This window comes from Mercenaria mercenaria, chromosome 13, assembly GCF_021730395.1.
Source record: "Mercenaria mercenaria strain notata chromosome 13, MADL_Memer_1, whole genome shotgun sequence".
NCBI classification, from domain to species: domain Eukaryota; kingdom Metazoa; phylum Mollusca; class Bivalvia; order Venerida; family Veneridae; genus Mercenaria; species Mercenaria mercenaria.
The window spans coordinates 34,652,546-34,668,568 of NC_069373.1; the positions used below are offsets into that span (position 1 = coordinate 34,652,546).

The 16,023-nt window shown below is 35.0% G+C and overlaps 1 protein-coding gene across 1 annotated transcript in view; it reads left to right on the top strand.

Moving 5' to 3' along the window:
• The window catches only part of LOC123528898 (gamma-tubulin complex component 6-like), a 42,895-nt gene that overhangs the window by 25,144 nt on the left and 1,728 nt on the right, over positions 1-16,023 (top strand). The window contains exons 13-30 of the mRNA XM_045308968.2: positions 305-371; positions 588-697; positions 1,252-1,343; positions 2,371-2,510; positions 2,769-2,911; positions 3,335-3,426; positions 4,038-4,126; positions 4,467-4,582; positions 5,340-5,508; positions 6,223-6,416; positions 6,656-6,812; positions 8,763-9,468; positions 10,626-10,715; positions 11,399-11,555; positions 12,132-12,273; positions 13,050-13,244; positions 14,096-14,228; positions 15,424-15,640. Coding sequence (XP_045164903.2) covers positions 305-371; positions 588-697; positions 1,252-1,343; positions 2,371-2,510; positions 2,769-2,911; positions 3,335-3,426; positions 4,038-4,126; positions 4,467-4,582; positions 5,340-5,508; positions 6,223-6,416; positions 6,656-6,812; positions 8,763-9,468; positions 10,626-10,715; positions 11,399-11,555; positions 12,132-12,273; positions 13,050-13,244; positions 14,096-14,228; positions 15,424-15,640 — 3,009 coding nt within the window. The remainder of the gene's footprint in view (positions 1-304; positions 372-587; positions 698-1,251; positions 1,344-2,370; positions 2,511-2,768; positions 2,912-3,334; positions 3,427-4,037; positions 4,127-4,466; positions 4,583-5,339; positions 5,509-6,222; positions 6,417-6,655; positions 6,813-8,762; positions 9,469-10,625; positions 10,716-11,398; positions 11,556-12,131; positions 12,274-13,049; positions 13,245-14,095; positions 14,229-15,423; positions 15,641-16,023) is intronic.

Below are 16,023 nucleotides of genomic sequence, written 5' to 3' on the forward strand. Positions count from 1 at the left end.
GAAATATAGCAGGGTAAGGGTTAATTGTAGTCTATGAATTCATTCATAGGAAGGATAGATAAAATCAATTCTACGTTAAGCTTTTTTAGTATGTGTTTGTTTCCTAATTTTTTCCCTGTCATTTGAAGTCTTTTTGCTTTCATTGAGTTCTTTCCAAAGGTTCAGTGCTTTATAGTTTGTGTTGCAATGCATTACTGGGGAGACAGATGTAGTGTAATAACTCAGTTGATGTATAAAGGTGATATACAGTTGAATAACTGCATTCAAGAGCAATACAGAGAAACAAAATGTCTACTATTTTTAGATACCTGGCTTGCCTATGTCACTGTGATAACCCTGTCACCGAGGAGACCAAAACCACATTTCCTACTGTAAGTATCTTGGCTTTTTCTCCATTTGCTATGAGAAATTTTTAAGTTGTATATCACAGATATACAAGATGTATGTACAGAAGCTAGATATTTTAAATATATTATTGATTTGATCAATGTACTGAATGAAGAAACATGTTTTAACTATTTTTATATTCATGTTTGTTGGATACCTTAAAAGTAGTTGAATTGCTTATAAATACTTTCTATATTCAGGGAATACCATTGTTGAGTTACTTATACAGTGAGACAGTAGAGGCTTCATTCAGTGACCACTATCCACTCATGTTGTCCTTGTTAAAACACACCTGTACACCTTACCTCTTGTAAGTAAAATAATTGTCATACTGCATTATTAAATTGTAAAACACCCCTCACAGTTTAAAGATCTCTAGTTCAGTAGTAAGATACCAGACTTCTAAACCAGGGGTTATGAGTTTGAACCCCTAATTCTCAGATGATTCATTTTCTTTTAAAAGTTTGTTTTATGGAAGCTTCAGGAGTATTACTATTCCCTGCATCTTATACTGTCATTTAAAAACTTAAATATCTACATTCTTCTTAAAGAGTTGCCAATAGTTAATTGATGGTGACTGTAAATATAAACAGAGATATACACTCAGAGCTTGCTCATTTAGGAGGATGTGAGATAACATTAAAGATCAAGAGGAGCTATTTAGGCAGATATTACTACAGACTTGATGTTTAAATTTGTTTGTCCTCTCATTCATTCTTTCAAGGACTTTGAAACTTGTGTATCTATTGTAATGCAAAATAAATTTCATTAAAGTAATGAAAATAAAACTGATAAAAATATGCTTGTATCAGTGAAGTCTCAAGTTTAAAGTGTATACATTGACCTTAAATGCTCTTCATGTAGGTATGTGCAGGATTGGGTGTATCATGGTTTATACAGAGACGCTTATGGAGAGTTTATGGTCCAAGTTAATGATGATTATCTACAGTTTAAAGGTAAGCCCTTTACTTCCATCTTAACTACAGTTTAAATGTAAACTCTTCACTTCCATCTTAACTGTCTACAATTGAAAGGTAAACTCTTCACTTCCATCTTAAATGTCAACAGTTGAAAGGTAATCTCTGCACTTCCATCTTAACTGTCTACAATTGAAAGGTAAACTCTTCACTTCCATCTTAACTGTCTACAGTTTAAAGGTAAACTCTTCACTTCCATCTTAACTGTCTACAATTGAAAGGTAAACTCTTCACTTCCATCTTAATTTTGTATTCAGTATGTAGTAGTATAACCAGAAAATTATATTATGGATTTTGAACAAATAACAAAGTAAAGCTTGAAATTTTCAATACAGCTCTAATAGCATGCATTTTCAGAAGTGTAATATTCTGGTAGCTGACTGAGCTACCAGAATGTTTTCATATGTTAGGATTTAAGGCTTTTCCTCTTTGGTCCTTTATTCTGTTTCTCATTCCTCACTTTTCATATTTCTATTTCCTATTACGTATATGACATTGCATTCTTTTAAAGTCTTTGGAGTAAACTGCAAACCAGGTATAATACAATACTTTGACAATTTTGCAAAGGTAGCAGAACAGTTATTTCATGCAATTGGTTAAAATCGATGAAAGTTAAGAGGATTCTGGTTGTGAAAAGATTATCAGTTTTCATATTTGGTAGCTTTAAATTAGGTAAATTATTAACTTTGTCAAAATCTCAAATATTTCTATGTTATTACACACAACAGTCATAACTGAAATACTGTAGAGATTTGATGTTTTACCAATTACATATCTGAAATTTTGTAGTATTTAATGTACATTACACAACTGATATGCTGTTAATATGTAATGTTTAACACGATACATAACTGAAAATGATGTTTAAGTTGTATCAAACAAATTTAGAAACAAACATACTCATATGTCATTGCAAAGATTAGTTCAGTCCTTAATTTACATGCTGCAAAATTTACTGTTTTATGTCGTACAATCTTTAACATATTTGAATATTTTATGTTTTTAGACAAGCATTACTGGACACAGGGTTATACATTGGGCACGAACAGAGTAGAGGAGAGTGTTCCACTGTTCCTGAAAGAGCTTGCCAATGATATCTTCCTCTGTGGCAAGTCTATCAATCTGCTCAAAGCTTGCAAAAGAGATGTAAGATATTGTTAGCTATATATTTCAACATTACTGTGAAATTCCCCCTTGATATTTTCAGGGAATTTATAGTTGCTTTAATCAATGAAATTGATCCAAAATGAGTGAACAGAATTTAAATTCCCATTAATTTTTATCTTCATATATATTAAAATCTTTGAATTCATAATTTGGCAAAAACAATTAAACTTCTTGCCCATAGAAATAAGATTTTACGTAATAGTGTTTAAAATATTATAATGTTTTTTTCTGTTGTAGCATTTCCTGTGTGATGTAGATGACAGTGATATCGCAAAGATAACTCTAACATTCTCAGAGACAGAGTTACGTACCCTGACCAATCAGTGCACAATCTATGCCAACAGAATGAAGCAAATTGCCAGGCAGCTTACCTTATCTAGGTACCTACATGTTTTAATCAAGTTCTTTTGTATGGCAGGGGTGCCTACAGAAAAGTTTTAAGACTAATGGTGAATTCTTGACTGAGGTTATCCTAAATATATTCAAGAAAACAAATTTTGCTAAAAGTATTTTAATCAAATTGTGATCAACTCTGATTGCAGTCATCATTCTTTCAGTGAACTTACATTGTCATTAATACCTGATGGCTAGAAAATTCTTGTTAAAAGTTTCAGCAAGTGTACATTTTTTCCAGATTTTTGTATGTTTGAATGTGAGCTTGTTTTTTACTCAGATTCTATAAAAAGAACAATTTTGTGTGTACTTGCTTAGTAACACTCTAGTTCTGGTTAAGAATTAAAGAAGTGGTTTAAAATCGTGGTCTAAGAACAGTGTTTAACAAGGGATTGGTTTCAATTTTTCAGGGAAGAGATGAAAGCAAGAGCAGATAGAGCCAAATATGAACTGATGGTTCGTGCAAGACAGACACAAGCTGCTGAACTTAAACGCCTCGAAGGTTTGTGAACATAAATGTTGTGAAGTTAATGCATTGCGAACTAAAATGCCTTCAAGGTAATTTGTTGTGAAGTTTAATGCCTTGAAGCTGTTTTGTTACAAACACCTTTGAGGGGAGTCATTGTGAACTAAAACACCTTCAAGGTGATTTGTTGCGAAGTTAAATGCCTTGAAGCTATTTTGTTATTGTGAACTTTAAACACATTGATGTTTAATCATTGTAAAGTTAAATGCCTTGAAGGTTATACATTTTGAACTTAAATGCCTTTATGTGTAATCATTTTGAAGTTAAATGCATTGAAAGTAATTTGTTGAGAACTTAAATGCCTTGAAGCTAATTTATTGGGAACTTAAACACCTTCAAGGTAATTCGTTGTAAAGGTAAATGTCTTGAAGGTGACAAATTATGAAATTTAACACCTTGATGGTAATATGTTGCCATGGTTTGCTATGTGCATAGTTATCTTCTTATCTGGTCTTAGCAGCGATTTATTCCTTTGAAACTTGCTTTCAAATTCAGGTGTAATGAAAGGTTAGATTTGCAGTTTGTATAAATCTTTTTAAGTATTGCTTCAGACTTATGCGTATTAATTTTGTATTGTATGTTTGTAGATAAAGTAAAGGAGAGGAGAAAAGCAGTGGCTGCAAAGAAGAGAAAGGAATTAACATTCTTGAAAAATCAAATGGAAACAGATCTGAAGGTGAGACTCCAGTTTGAATAATTATCAAAGTGACTTGTTATTATTTTAGTATAACAACAACATTTTCCGGAGTATTGCTGTTCAGCTATGATGTTAGATCTTACTACAGAATTTTAAACTGAAGCTTTCAATATTTATTTTCCAAAATTTATTAGATTGCAGAAATAATTAAGGTACAGTATGCTGTGCATCGTGTTTCTTATTTTTCATTGTTTATTGTAATAGAAAACCTTTGAAGGACTTCTTCCCATGCAGTGTGTCAGATATTCACCAACGTATTGTCTGTAATCATGCTTACTTTAAAAGCTTGTTTATTTTTTGTTTTGAAAATATTTTGTAGCGTCGGGCTGAGCAGAAGGAGACGGCACTAAAAGAAAACAAAGATTATATGGACAGTGTGACAAACAGGGAGAATATGATGGATGAGGAGGAACTGGAATTAGAAAGACAGGCCAGGTATAGTCTTTTATTTTCAAGACTAGCAGCCTCCATTAAGTGACTTTCTCTGTCTAAATAGTGCCTTGTTTTGAAATTCCAGATAAAATTTAAACAGATGCATGGAATAAGTCACAGATTTCTTTATGCAGGAAGGCTGAAATTTAGAATAAAAATGCACTATCAGAGAATTTTTTGAATGCTAAGTCAAAACTTGTCTAGATGTTTAAAAATTTTAATTTATTTATTATAATTACATACATAATATCAGCAATATTCTCTTTTAAAGGAATAACCATTGGTGGGAATAGGTGAAGCAGATGGTATCATCTGAAAAAAAATTTTGTTTAGATATAGGATGATAATGCATAGAGAGGCAGACCTTGAGTGTGTCATGTTGAGACATGGATTTTGTGCTTAAATGTAATATGACCATGCGCTATATTGAAACACATGCATTACCCTTAAGAGGTTTCAGAGACTGAGTGGTTGAGGTCATTGATTCAAATCACTTGCCCCGCACTGTTGTGGGATTGAAACTTTGCTTGGGGTGCAGAATTCCTCATATGAGGAAACCTTTCAGCAGGCTCGGGGAACGGTGGTGGTTCTACTGTGTTGTCCACCCATCATGAAATAATGCCTTGAGGAGCAATTTCAGTCTTCTTTAACAATCAAAATCTGGAAAGTTGTCATAATGACCTATAATAGTGACGGTGTGATGTTAATAAAATAGATATAGATTTACTTACTTAATACTTAAATGTTTCACTTATTACAGAGAAGAAGTGATAGCCTACTACAGTCAGTTGAGTGAGGAGGCAGCCAGGAGAGAACAGAAAGCGTTATGGCGTGTAAGACGTGCCAGACTTGATATAAAGAGGACAGAATTTCTCATCCAGGAACAAAGACAACTTGCAGCAGAAATGGAGAAATTCAAATCTGATCCGGTAAAATTATAGAATACTTTAAAGTAAGACTTCATTTGTGTATGGAATAAATTGCAAAGTTATCAATATTAGAAATTTTGAGCCTACCTCAAGGATGACATCTATTAACATGATTTAAGGAGTTTGCTTAACCCTTGCCCTGATGACTGGTCCGTCATTCAATTTGGGTAATACCATTTATTATTCCAAGGGGTGTTCACTAAAACTTTACTGACTGAATAGTGACCAGTGCAGACCATGATCAGACTGCACGGATGTGCAGGCTGATCTTGGCCTGCACTGGTCGCAAAGGCAGCAGGCTAAAGGTTAAAATCTCACCTTAGCACAAAGTGAGTTATTATGATACCTCTGGTCAAAGTCAAGGTCAAGTTTGAAACTCTAGGGTCAAAGACTATCTCACAAGGTCAAGGATGGAAAAACTACCTGATTCATATTAAGTGTGGCCAGAATATTCTGTTTGTATTAGTAAAGTCTAGGTCATATTGGTTAGTGGGTCATCTAGTGTAAAAACTAGGTCAGGAGAATGATACAGACCGTCATGGTCCTCTTGTCATCATTTGTTGCCCATTTATATATGAAAACTTTGGGGGAAACATTTGACGATCTTAATGCTGTGTTAATTATATACAATATAATAATTATAGTTGTATCAGCATTTCATGTTTTATATTAATGCAGATGTCATCATTGCAATTATTACTGAATATTTTGTAGACTGAAATTCAGACTAATCAGCAGTTGACAGTACGTCCTGCTAGCCCTACACTGCCCGGGTGGGCCAGGAAGGGGCTACACGGACCTACCATCGAGGTGACAGGAGATGATGAGCAAGATGGAATGGAGGAAGCCCCTAAACTTGAAGGGGGTGACAAAAACCTCCCAAAATGGGCTCTTAAAGGGTTGGAGAAGTAGGTGTAGTACAATAATAATAATTGATTTTGAACATCAAATTCTTTTAAACAACCTTTTAAAAGAGAATAAAAATCAAGGTTTTAACAGGATTTGGAAAATTTTGAGCTCAGACAGTAAAACATAATGAATTTCTGTGCATGGATGCAGTTTATTGATGGATTGTATTTCAGTTTAGTTGATAATCTGTCTATGATGTTTTTTGCCCCATGATATTTATGATTTGTTGTTTTATCAGATATGGAATAAAAAGTAAGAGTCCTTCTCCAGTGAAATCTCCACTACGACCTGTGACTCCACGTAGCGGAAGGAGTACACCTGCACGACGTAGTTTGAATTCTTCATTTCATGTCAGTGATGAAACTCAGGAAGCAGTATCTAAACCCAGTATACAGGTACAATTTATACCTTAGCTGTAGTAAAAAATGACTGTATATTTTTAGCCCACCATCATCAGATGGTGGGCTATTCAAATCACTCTGCGTCCGTGGTCTGTCGTCCTTCCGTCAGTCCTTCCGTCCGTCCTTCCGTCCGTTAACAATTTCTCGTTATCGCATCTCCTCAGAAACTACCAGGGGGATTTTGACCAAACTTTGTCAGAATGATGTATTGGTACCCTAGTTGTGTCACCCTGAAAATCAGACTGGTTCAACAATTTTTTAGTAAGTTATGGCCCTTTGTTTATTTCTATAATTTACACAGATTTATATAGGGAAAAACTTCGAAAATCTTCTTGTCCAAAACCACAGAGCCTAGGGTTTTGATATTTGGTATGAAGCATCATCTAGTGGTCCTCTACCAAGATGATTCAAATTATTTCCTTGGGGTCTAATATGGCCCCGCCCTGGGGGTCACATGGTTAATATAGACTTATATAGGGAAAAACTTTGAGAAACCTCTTGTCCAAAACCACAGGGCCTAGGGCTTTGATATTTTGTATGTGACATCATGAAGTGGTCTTCTACTAAGATTGTTCAAATTATCCCCCTAGGGTCAAATATGGCCCCGCCCTGGGGGTCACATGGTTCATATAGACTTATATAGGAAAAAACTTTTAAGAACTTCTTGTCAATAACCTACAACATTCAAATTTGGACCACATGTATGGTTTTGAGTGGCAAGATGAACCTTGACATGAATTGACCTTGATTTTGACCTAGTGACCTACTTTCACATTTCTGTAGCTACAACCTTCAAATTTGGACCACATGCATAGTTTTGTGCACTGAAAAAAACTTTGACCTTGACATTGACCTAGTGACCTACTTTCACAATTTTGAAGGTACAGGCTTCAAATTTGGACCACATGCATAGTTTCTTGCTACGAAATGAACTTTGACCTTGATTTTGACCCAGTGACCTACTTTCACATTTCTCAAGCTACAGCCTTCAAATTTGGACCACATGCATGGTTTTATATACCAAAACAAACTTTGACCTTTACATTGACCTAGTGACCTATTTTCACATTTTTGAAGGTACAGGCTTCAAATTTTGACCACATGCGTAGTTCTGTATTCAGTAATAAAATTTTACCTTGATTTTGACCTAGAGTGACCTACTTTCACATTTCTCAAGCTACAGCCTTCAAATTTGGACCACTTGCATAGTTTTGTGTACCGAAATAAACTTTGACCTTAAGATTGACCTAGTGACCTACTTTTAAATTTCTCAAACTACAGCCTTCAAACTTGATGCACATGCATAGTTTTGTGTACAAAGAACTTTGTCCTTGAAATTGATCTAGTGACCTACTTTCACATTTCTCAAGCTACAGCTTTCGAATTTGGACCACATGCACAGTGTTGTGTGCAGAAATTAAATTTGACCATGAGCTAGTCAATAAGTCTTGAAGTTTGGAACACTCAAAAATGGCACATTGGTGGGCGCCAAGATCACTCTGTGATCTCTTGTTATAGTTAATGTTGATTGCAGTCGAACTTTGTTTGCTTGAGCATGTCAAACCCATGGAACTTTGTTCGAGTAAACAGTAGTTCTATCTAGTAACACAAAATAATTAGGTCAGACTTATTGCAGAAATATTTCTAATAATTTAAATGTTCACCACGTATGACTTGTATGTATATGTAGAGATATGAAATACATAGACAATACCTGTATGCCAGTTTTCATTTTCAGTTATGCAAATTTCAGCATATCTTTAAACATACAAATTTATCACTTATAGAGAATGTTGGCATACAACACCCAAAACCATGATAAAGAAATGAACTGAACATATACCATGTATATGCATGCACTTCTATGGTTTGTTCCATTCATTGATATAAATTCATTACGACTTCATTAGTGTACTTGTTTGTTGTATTCACTTCTATTTATAGACGTTTGAGAATAGACACGCTACCAAAGAATCTGGGGGTGAAGTCGAGCCAGTGTCCAAATCACATGTTAAAATGGTTGATGACCACCATGCTTCCAAGGAGACTGACGCCGACCAAACAAACCGTCCACACATTAAGACTGTCTCAGACAAACACATCACCCAGCAGAGTGAACCGGAACCCGAATCTCGACCGCACATTCGGTCATATGACAATATGCATGCAAATAAACCATCTGATGCCCCTGAGCATGACAACGTGCCAAAACTTAAACTAGGTGTAATGCAGTCATCTACTGAATCTAAACCAATGGAATGGAAAATTAAGAAACAGAATGTATTTGGACATGTGTCACAGATCAGCAGCTCATATGATTTCAATGTTCCAAAAATGAAAAAATCTGCAGTAATGTCGTCAAGCAAGGAGTCAGACTGGTCCACCGATTTTGCAATAAAACCAAGAATTAGAATAAACAGGAAGCAGACAGCAAATACACAGTCTGAGGAAGTGCAGACTACAAGACAGAGGATAAAAATGAGTGACAAGATGTGCGCCACAAAGGAGTCCGAGTTTATAGATTATGAACAAAAACGAGTGCAGATGTTCAAGGAAAGAAATATTTATGGGCATGCAACAGATTCTAGTGTAGAGAGACTTTTGTATGATGGGAAGTTTGGACAGAAGTCAAAGGATGCAAATGAAAGTAGTAAGTTTTACTTTTTGTGCCCCTGGCGGGGAGGCATATACTAGGAAATCAGTAACTTTCAAAAACTGCTGTTGTTTTTAGGGGCTTAAATTCAATGATTCCAAAGTTTAAAGAGAAACTGTAAGGACTTGTTAGGATACAATTTCTTGGATTGACACGAAAACCACAAAAAATAATTAGTCTGCCTTAATAGTTAACTGTTTCACAGTGGTAATTGCACTGATACATTAGTTTGTCTGTTCGTAAGAAACACTTAAATGACATAACACAAGTGCTAAACTTGATAAGAAAGTGTGTATTTGTAAGGGTTAGGCCCGAACATTGGATGTTAACCTTTACCTTGCAATATTTCTAAAATGGACTGGTCATTCATTCAGTTTGGGCAGTACCACTTATTATTCAAAGGGGTGTTCACTGTCACTGAAAATTTACTGATTGACTAGCAAACAGTGCAGACCATGATCAGCCTGCACTGACATGCAGGCTGATCTATGTTTGCACTGGTGGCAATGGCAGAATCACTTGCAGTCAGCAGGCTAAAGGTTAAGCAATCAAATCCCTAAAGTGTAGTCTACCAACATGTGTTTTCCACTTAATGGTATGGATCCAATATTTTCTAATGACATACCTTGTTGTTCTCTGAGAACTCTGTTTACATCAAAGGAAATTGTCTCCTTTTACTTTACAGTTTGTTAAGTCTACACATGTATTTTTTGCCAGAATATGGTTGGTGCATACTGATCTGTCTACTCTTTTAATAAGATTTGTTTTAAAGTATCAAAATTCTTTGATTAATAAAATTTCAGTTATTTATCAGTAACAACAATATACAGTCAACCCTGTGCTGATTGTCCCATGTATTATAGTAGTATTTGATTGTACCTGGATTACGTGCTATAGGGACACTTGTTTCCCATGGACATAAATCAGTTTTATATCTTAACTTGCAGTTTTCTGTTTATTAATCATTTTCCAACTAAACTTAGATCTTGTGGTTATTAAAGTCTTTACAGACAACAGAAAATGCTATGTCCAACAGTTGCAGTGTAAGGGGAGTTTTTCAACTAATTTAAGTTTAATTCCCTTGCAGAATTAAAACCTTTGTGTGGATATATAACTAGTCATAAGTCTTGCGCTATATGTTACATATTGTACAGTTTCAGATGTGCGGATTATTCCTAAGCTGGATGAGATTGAATGGCTGACAAGTGAAGTTGAGAAATATCAGGACAACTTTGATATTCTAAGTATGTTTGAGTCAAATGATATCTGAGCCGCGCCATGAGAAAACCAATATAGTGGGTTTGCGACCAGCATGGATCCAGACCAGCCTGCGCATCCATGCAGTCTGGTCAGGATCCATGCTGTTCGCTAACAGTTTCTCAAATTGCAATAGGCTTTGAAAGCGAACAGCATGGATCCTGACCAGACTGCGCGGATGTGCAGGCTGGTCTGGATCTATGCTGGTCGCAAACCCACTATGTTGATTTTCCCATGGCACGGCTCATATTATTCACAGACAGATTAATAAAGTTCAGTTTAATTTACTTCGTATTCTAGGTTAGGTATAGAAAAAGAGTAGCTTTTATCTTTGTTAAAACAGTGTTTCTCAGAAAGTTAGTATAGAAAACAATGCAGTTACATTGATTTATTAGTACATAATGCTTAGTCAAATTGGACATATTTTAAAGTTGAAGAGTCACCATATGATGTTGGTGTGGCATTAACAAGCCACTCCCCACCCCTACCCCCCACAGATAAAAAGTAAAGTTTAAACATAAGAACATAGGAATACTTGTTTTAAACAGACTGTAAAGAATAGTCTAAATAGTAGGTTTGAAAAGTTAGCATTTCTATGACTAGTTGAATTAGCATCAGGAAAGTGAGCAAGACTTGTATGGACAATTTAAAATATGTTGTAACATTTCAGATAATCCACCTAGAGTAGATCTGCTATCCAGTGTGCCGGGTATACAGTATGGTAGCTATGGTAACTATGACAGTTTCTATGGTGATATAGAAGGTTACCAGTATCTACCTCTGAAAACTGTCATCAAATCCTCTATAACCTCAGTTTTGGAAACACAGTGAGTGTAATATAGCATATATCAAATATGTATTGTTTATTATGTGCCCTTGTATGACATTTCATTAAGCACATTCCTTGTTTAGTCAAGCTTTCCAGACTATAGTTTGAAAACCAATAGTGTGAAAATGCTACTTCTATTTACAGGATTTGTGCCACAGATTTTTGGTAAATGTCATAAGCAAGTTCAATTTAAGGTCAATTTTTCTGCAAACACATCTGTTGTACTGTTTTTAGCTACACTTTAAGGGTATCAAAGTTGCAAGTTGACAAATTCCTTTTTGCTAATTGTTGTTTTCAGACACACCAGCTGTAGAATCTAGGTATTAGTACACTAAATAAGAAATACCTTAAAATTGGTACTGACATAATGCTGATAGATGTTACTGTAGGCAAACGATACTAGCCTCATTTGGGCCATACATTTAAAAGGGAGAATTGTAAACTTCTAAAAACTGTTTGTAAACAAAACTTGAATCATAAGGTTATTTTTCAGCTATTGTCATAAAAGCAAGATTTTGAAATATATTTAATATTTGTCGACACATGTTTGTACTGATATTTAACTGACTTTTAGGGTATGTTTGGTTAACGAGAGCTTGGTGAGATATTTCCTGGCTGACCTTCAGATAGAGGACCATTTCATGGCACTGAGAAGATATCTGTGTATGGGGGATGGGGACTTCTCGGAAATACTCTGTGATCTACTCATGGAAAAGGTAGTACTGAAACTTTTCAAGCTTTCTTGTTATTAAATTCAATATTTGAGAAGCACCATGAGAAAACCGGCATAGTGCATTTGCGACCAGCATGGATCCAGACCAGCCTGCGCAGGCTGGTCCAGTTCCATGCTGGTCGCAAACGCACTATATTGGTTTTCTCATGGCGCGGCTAATTGTATATGACAAATGTGAAGAGTATAAAGGAAAATGGATTCCCTGCTCTACCGCAAGGTCAGAGGATAGTGTTTTGCTTGGGTCGCAAGTGTTCCCTGTCACAACACTAGTACCGGTTTTCCCAGGAAATGAACTGGAGAGAAACTTATTTGCTTTACAGTCTGATGAATGAAGAGAAAACTAAGCTAACTTACAAGATAGACTTCTTTGCATACAAGATTTAAAAAAAAAAAAGATATGATGCTGTGTACATGACCACATTGTATATGATTTATTACAAGTGTTTTATACAACTATGTATACCATCTGTAAACTTGTGTTATTTAGATAAAACACTCGGGTATTTTGAGCAGAATTTACTTTTGAAAACTTATAGCGGCAGTTTTATTTTCAGTTCCCTGTTCATGACTTTGATTGAAATGGATGTTAAAAGCATGTATTAAGTCTCAACTGCATTTAGCCTCACATCCACGTAAGTTTCACAATACATGCCTGTTCTTTTTTGCCTATATTTCTGGTAAATGAATGGAGGCTGTTATGTTTCAACAAAAAATGATTTGGAAGGATGTATATAGTAACATCATATTTGTTGATTTCAGTTGGGAACCAATCCACGTCCACAAGATCTTGTCAATCCAATGTTCCTGAATAACTGTCTCAATAAAGCTGTCCGCCTGTCTGTCAATGCTGATGACAAGTATGCTGACAATGTGAGCTTCATACACAAATACTTACCTAGGACTCTAGAACAAACGTCACCTGACCTGTTTGACTGCATACAGCTCCACTATGAGGTAAGTTAATTTATTGCTTGGTGTCTGAAAAAAGGATTTTGCTAAGTTGTGGTCTGTTTGCATTACATCATGTTGTATGCTACTCACTGGCAGATTCTTTATTTACCACCAGAATGATATAAAATAAATAGCTGATGTTGAGAAATAAAAGAAATGAAAATAAATATTTGCAAAACCACAATAAGAAAGTTGATATTGTTAGCAATCTGTTGGAATAATCATTTTAACACTTTACAGTGACATTTTGCAAGTTTTCATATGAGCCGCGCCATGAGAAAACCATCATAGTGCATTTGCAACAAGCATGTATCCAGACCAGCCTGCGCATCTGCACAGTCTGGTCAGGATCCATGCTGTTCGCTAATGGTTTCTCTAATTGCAATAGGCTTTGAAAGCGAACAGCTTGGATCCAGACCAGACTGCGCGGATGCGCAGGCTGGTCTGGATCCATGCTGGTCGCAAATGCACTATGTTGGTTTTCTCATGGCACAGCTCATATGTTTATAAGTTTACTTATGACTTGTGACTTTTACCATTTAAGAATTTCAAGTTTTAAATCTCTTTGAGCAGAACTTCAGTTTTATTCCGCAAAAATGTGAATGAGTCACTTAAAAGGATACAATGATTTTTTTTATACAAGTTGTAGATAATACAAAAAATGGAAAACATGCAGAAAAATGTATATACATGTACTATTTTTACTATGTTAATGGAAGTATTTGCTTTTTAGATGCATTTTGAGTCAACCGAAAGAAATGATACTTACTGCTAGCTTGAACTTTCATGTTTTGTTTTTAAACAACTGAATGTGATTTCACTGCTATTAAGAAACTTCACTCTGTGTTGTTTAGGTAAAGTGGCCGTTAAACATAGTGATTACAGAGAACAGTTTACACAAGTACTCACAGGTGTTTTCCTTCATGTTACAACTGAAGAGAGTTGTTTGGGTACTTAAAGACGTCTGGAACAGACTCAAGAGAGATGGTAACTAGTTCTTCTCGAAATTTAGGTTGAAAAAAGAATTTGACATCTAGCTTAAAGGGTTAGGAAGACCAAAAATACAAGGTGCTTAAGTTAGGGCTGTCATTGATTGGGTCTTAGGCATATTGACGATACCGATATATCAGAAGACAAATATCGACGATACATCGATATATTGATTATTAAGTTAGATTAATGACCTATTTGTTCATACAATACTATATACCTTCCTGTAAATGCTATTTTAAGTTTTATTGCCTACTTTCCATATTTCTGTTTGATTGTGTTGTATTTGTATTTATGAAATAAAAGAAATACATAAAAATTGATAACATCTTTCATTTTTATTTTGCCTTCACTCCTTTTTTGCATTCATTCAAATTTACAACTTTGTGAACTTAAGTTGCTTTTTAGGGTCTGAGTGTTTATTTTGGTAGTTTTTTCTCCCTGTAAAATATCGATTTTTGAAAATGGGAATCGATAATCGATCGACAAAAAAAAATCGTTGATACATCGATATCGTTTCTATCGATGACAGCCCTAGCTTAAGTAGAACCACCAGTCTTTTTATATGACTGTTGTGCAGTAAATTCAACATACAAGATTAGTGTTAAAAGTTATTCAATGGACAGATTTCTTTGAAATTTGCATGGTAGAAGACAAAGTATTATAACTTGCAAAATTTTCCTATTTCTTTGCAATATTTGCAGAATTTTGTCTAGATGCAGGAAGATGTATATGAAAAAGATCTTACATTCATTTATACATAATCACTTATCTGATTGTCATGGAACATCTGTTTTGTAAACCTATCACAGACGTTTTACTAGAAACTGTTAATGCTGGTTAATTGATTTCCTACTGATCTCTGCCAACCAGCATTGAGTCCAAGTAAAAATCTATGAAATCATTAAATTGCTGGAGACTGAACTTCTCTACATTGTAAGAAACCTGAAGGCTTAGATAGAAAATAAAACACATGATGTGTTTAGACCATGTGTTTAAAGTGTTTCATATTAGTTAAATCTCGTATACGTTCTAAATAGTTTTCAAAGGAATACAGGTAGTTTACAGTTGAATTGTTAATATAATTATGGTATTACCGGTATATCTCATTTGTGAATTCATCCTGATTATTGGTTTTTTACTCATCTATTGTTTCCTGACTTGAGTACTTAGTTTATGTTGTTTTCTTCAGCGATTGTACACAAACTGGATCGGTTATTTGAGTTCCGGGAGTTACATTTGTTCCGTCAGGAGATGCAGCTGTTTGTGAAGGTGATGCAGGAGTATATCTCCCATCAGATTGTCGATGTTACGTGGCAGGAATTCCAAACTGCACTAACTAAACATGTACATAATGTGGACGATCTGCACCAACAACATAACAAATACCTGGATAATGCCCTGTTCAGGTAAATACCTTGATAATACCTTGTTCATGTAGGATAAATACCTTAATAATATCCTGTTTATGTAGGATAAATACCTTGATAATGCCCTGTTCATGTAGGATAAATACCTTGATAATGCCCTGTTCAGGTAGGATAAATACCTTGATAATACCCTGTTCATGTAGGATAAATACCTTGATAATATCCTGTTTATGTAGGATAAATACCTTGATATTGCCCTGTTAAGGTACATACCTTGATAATGCCCTGTTAAGGTAGACTTAATTAGGATATTCATTCTTTTTCACGAAAACATTTTTTTCTAGAACAAAGTCTTGTATCATATGTTGTAGATGTAGCCTCGTTGTTGTTGTAAGGTTTAATGTCACACTGGCACAGTTAAG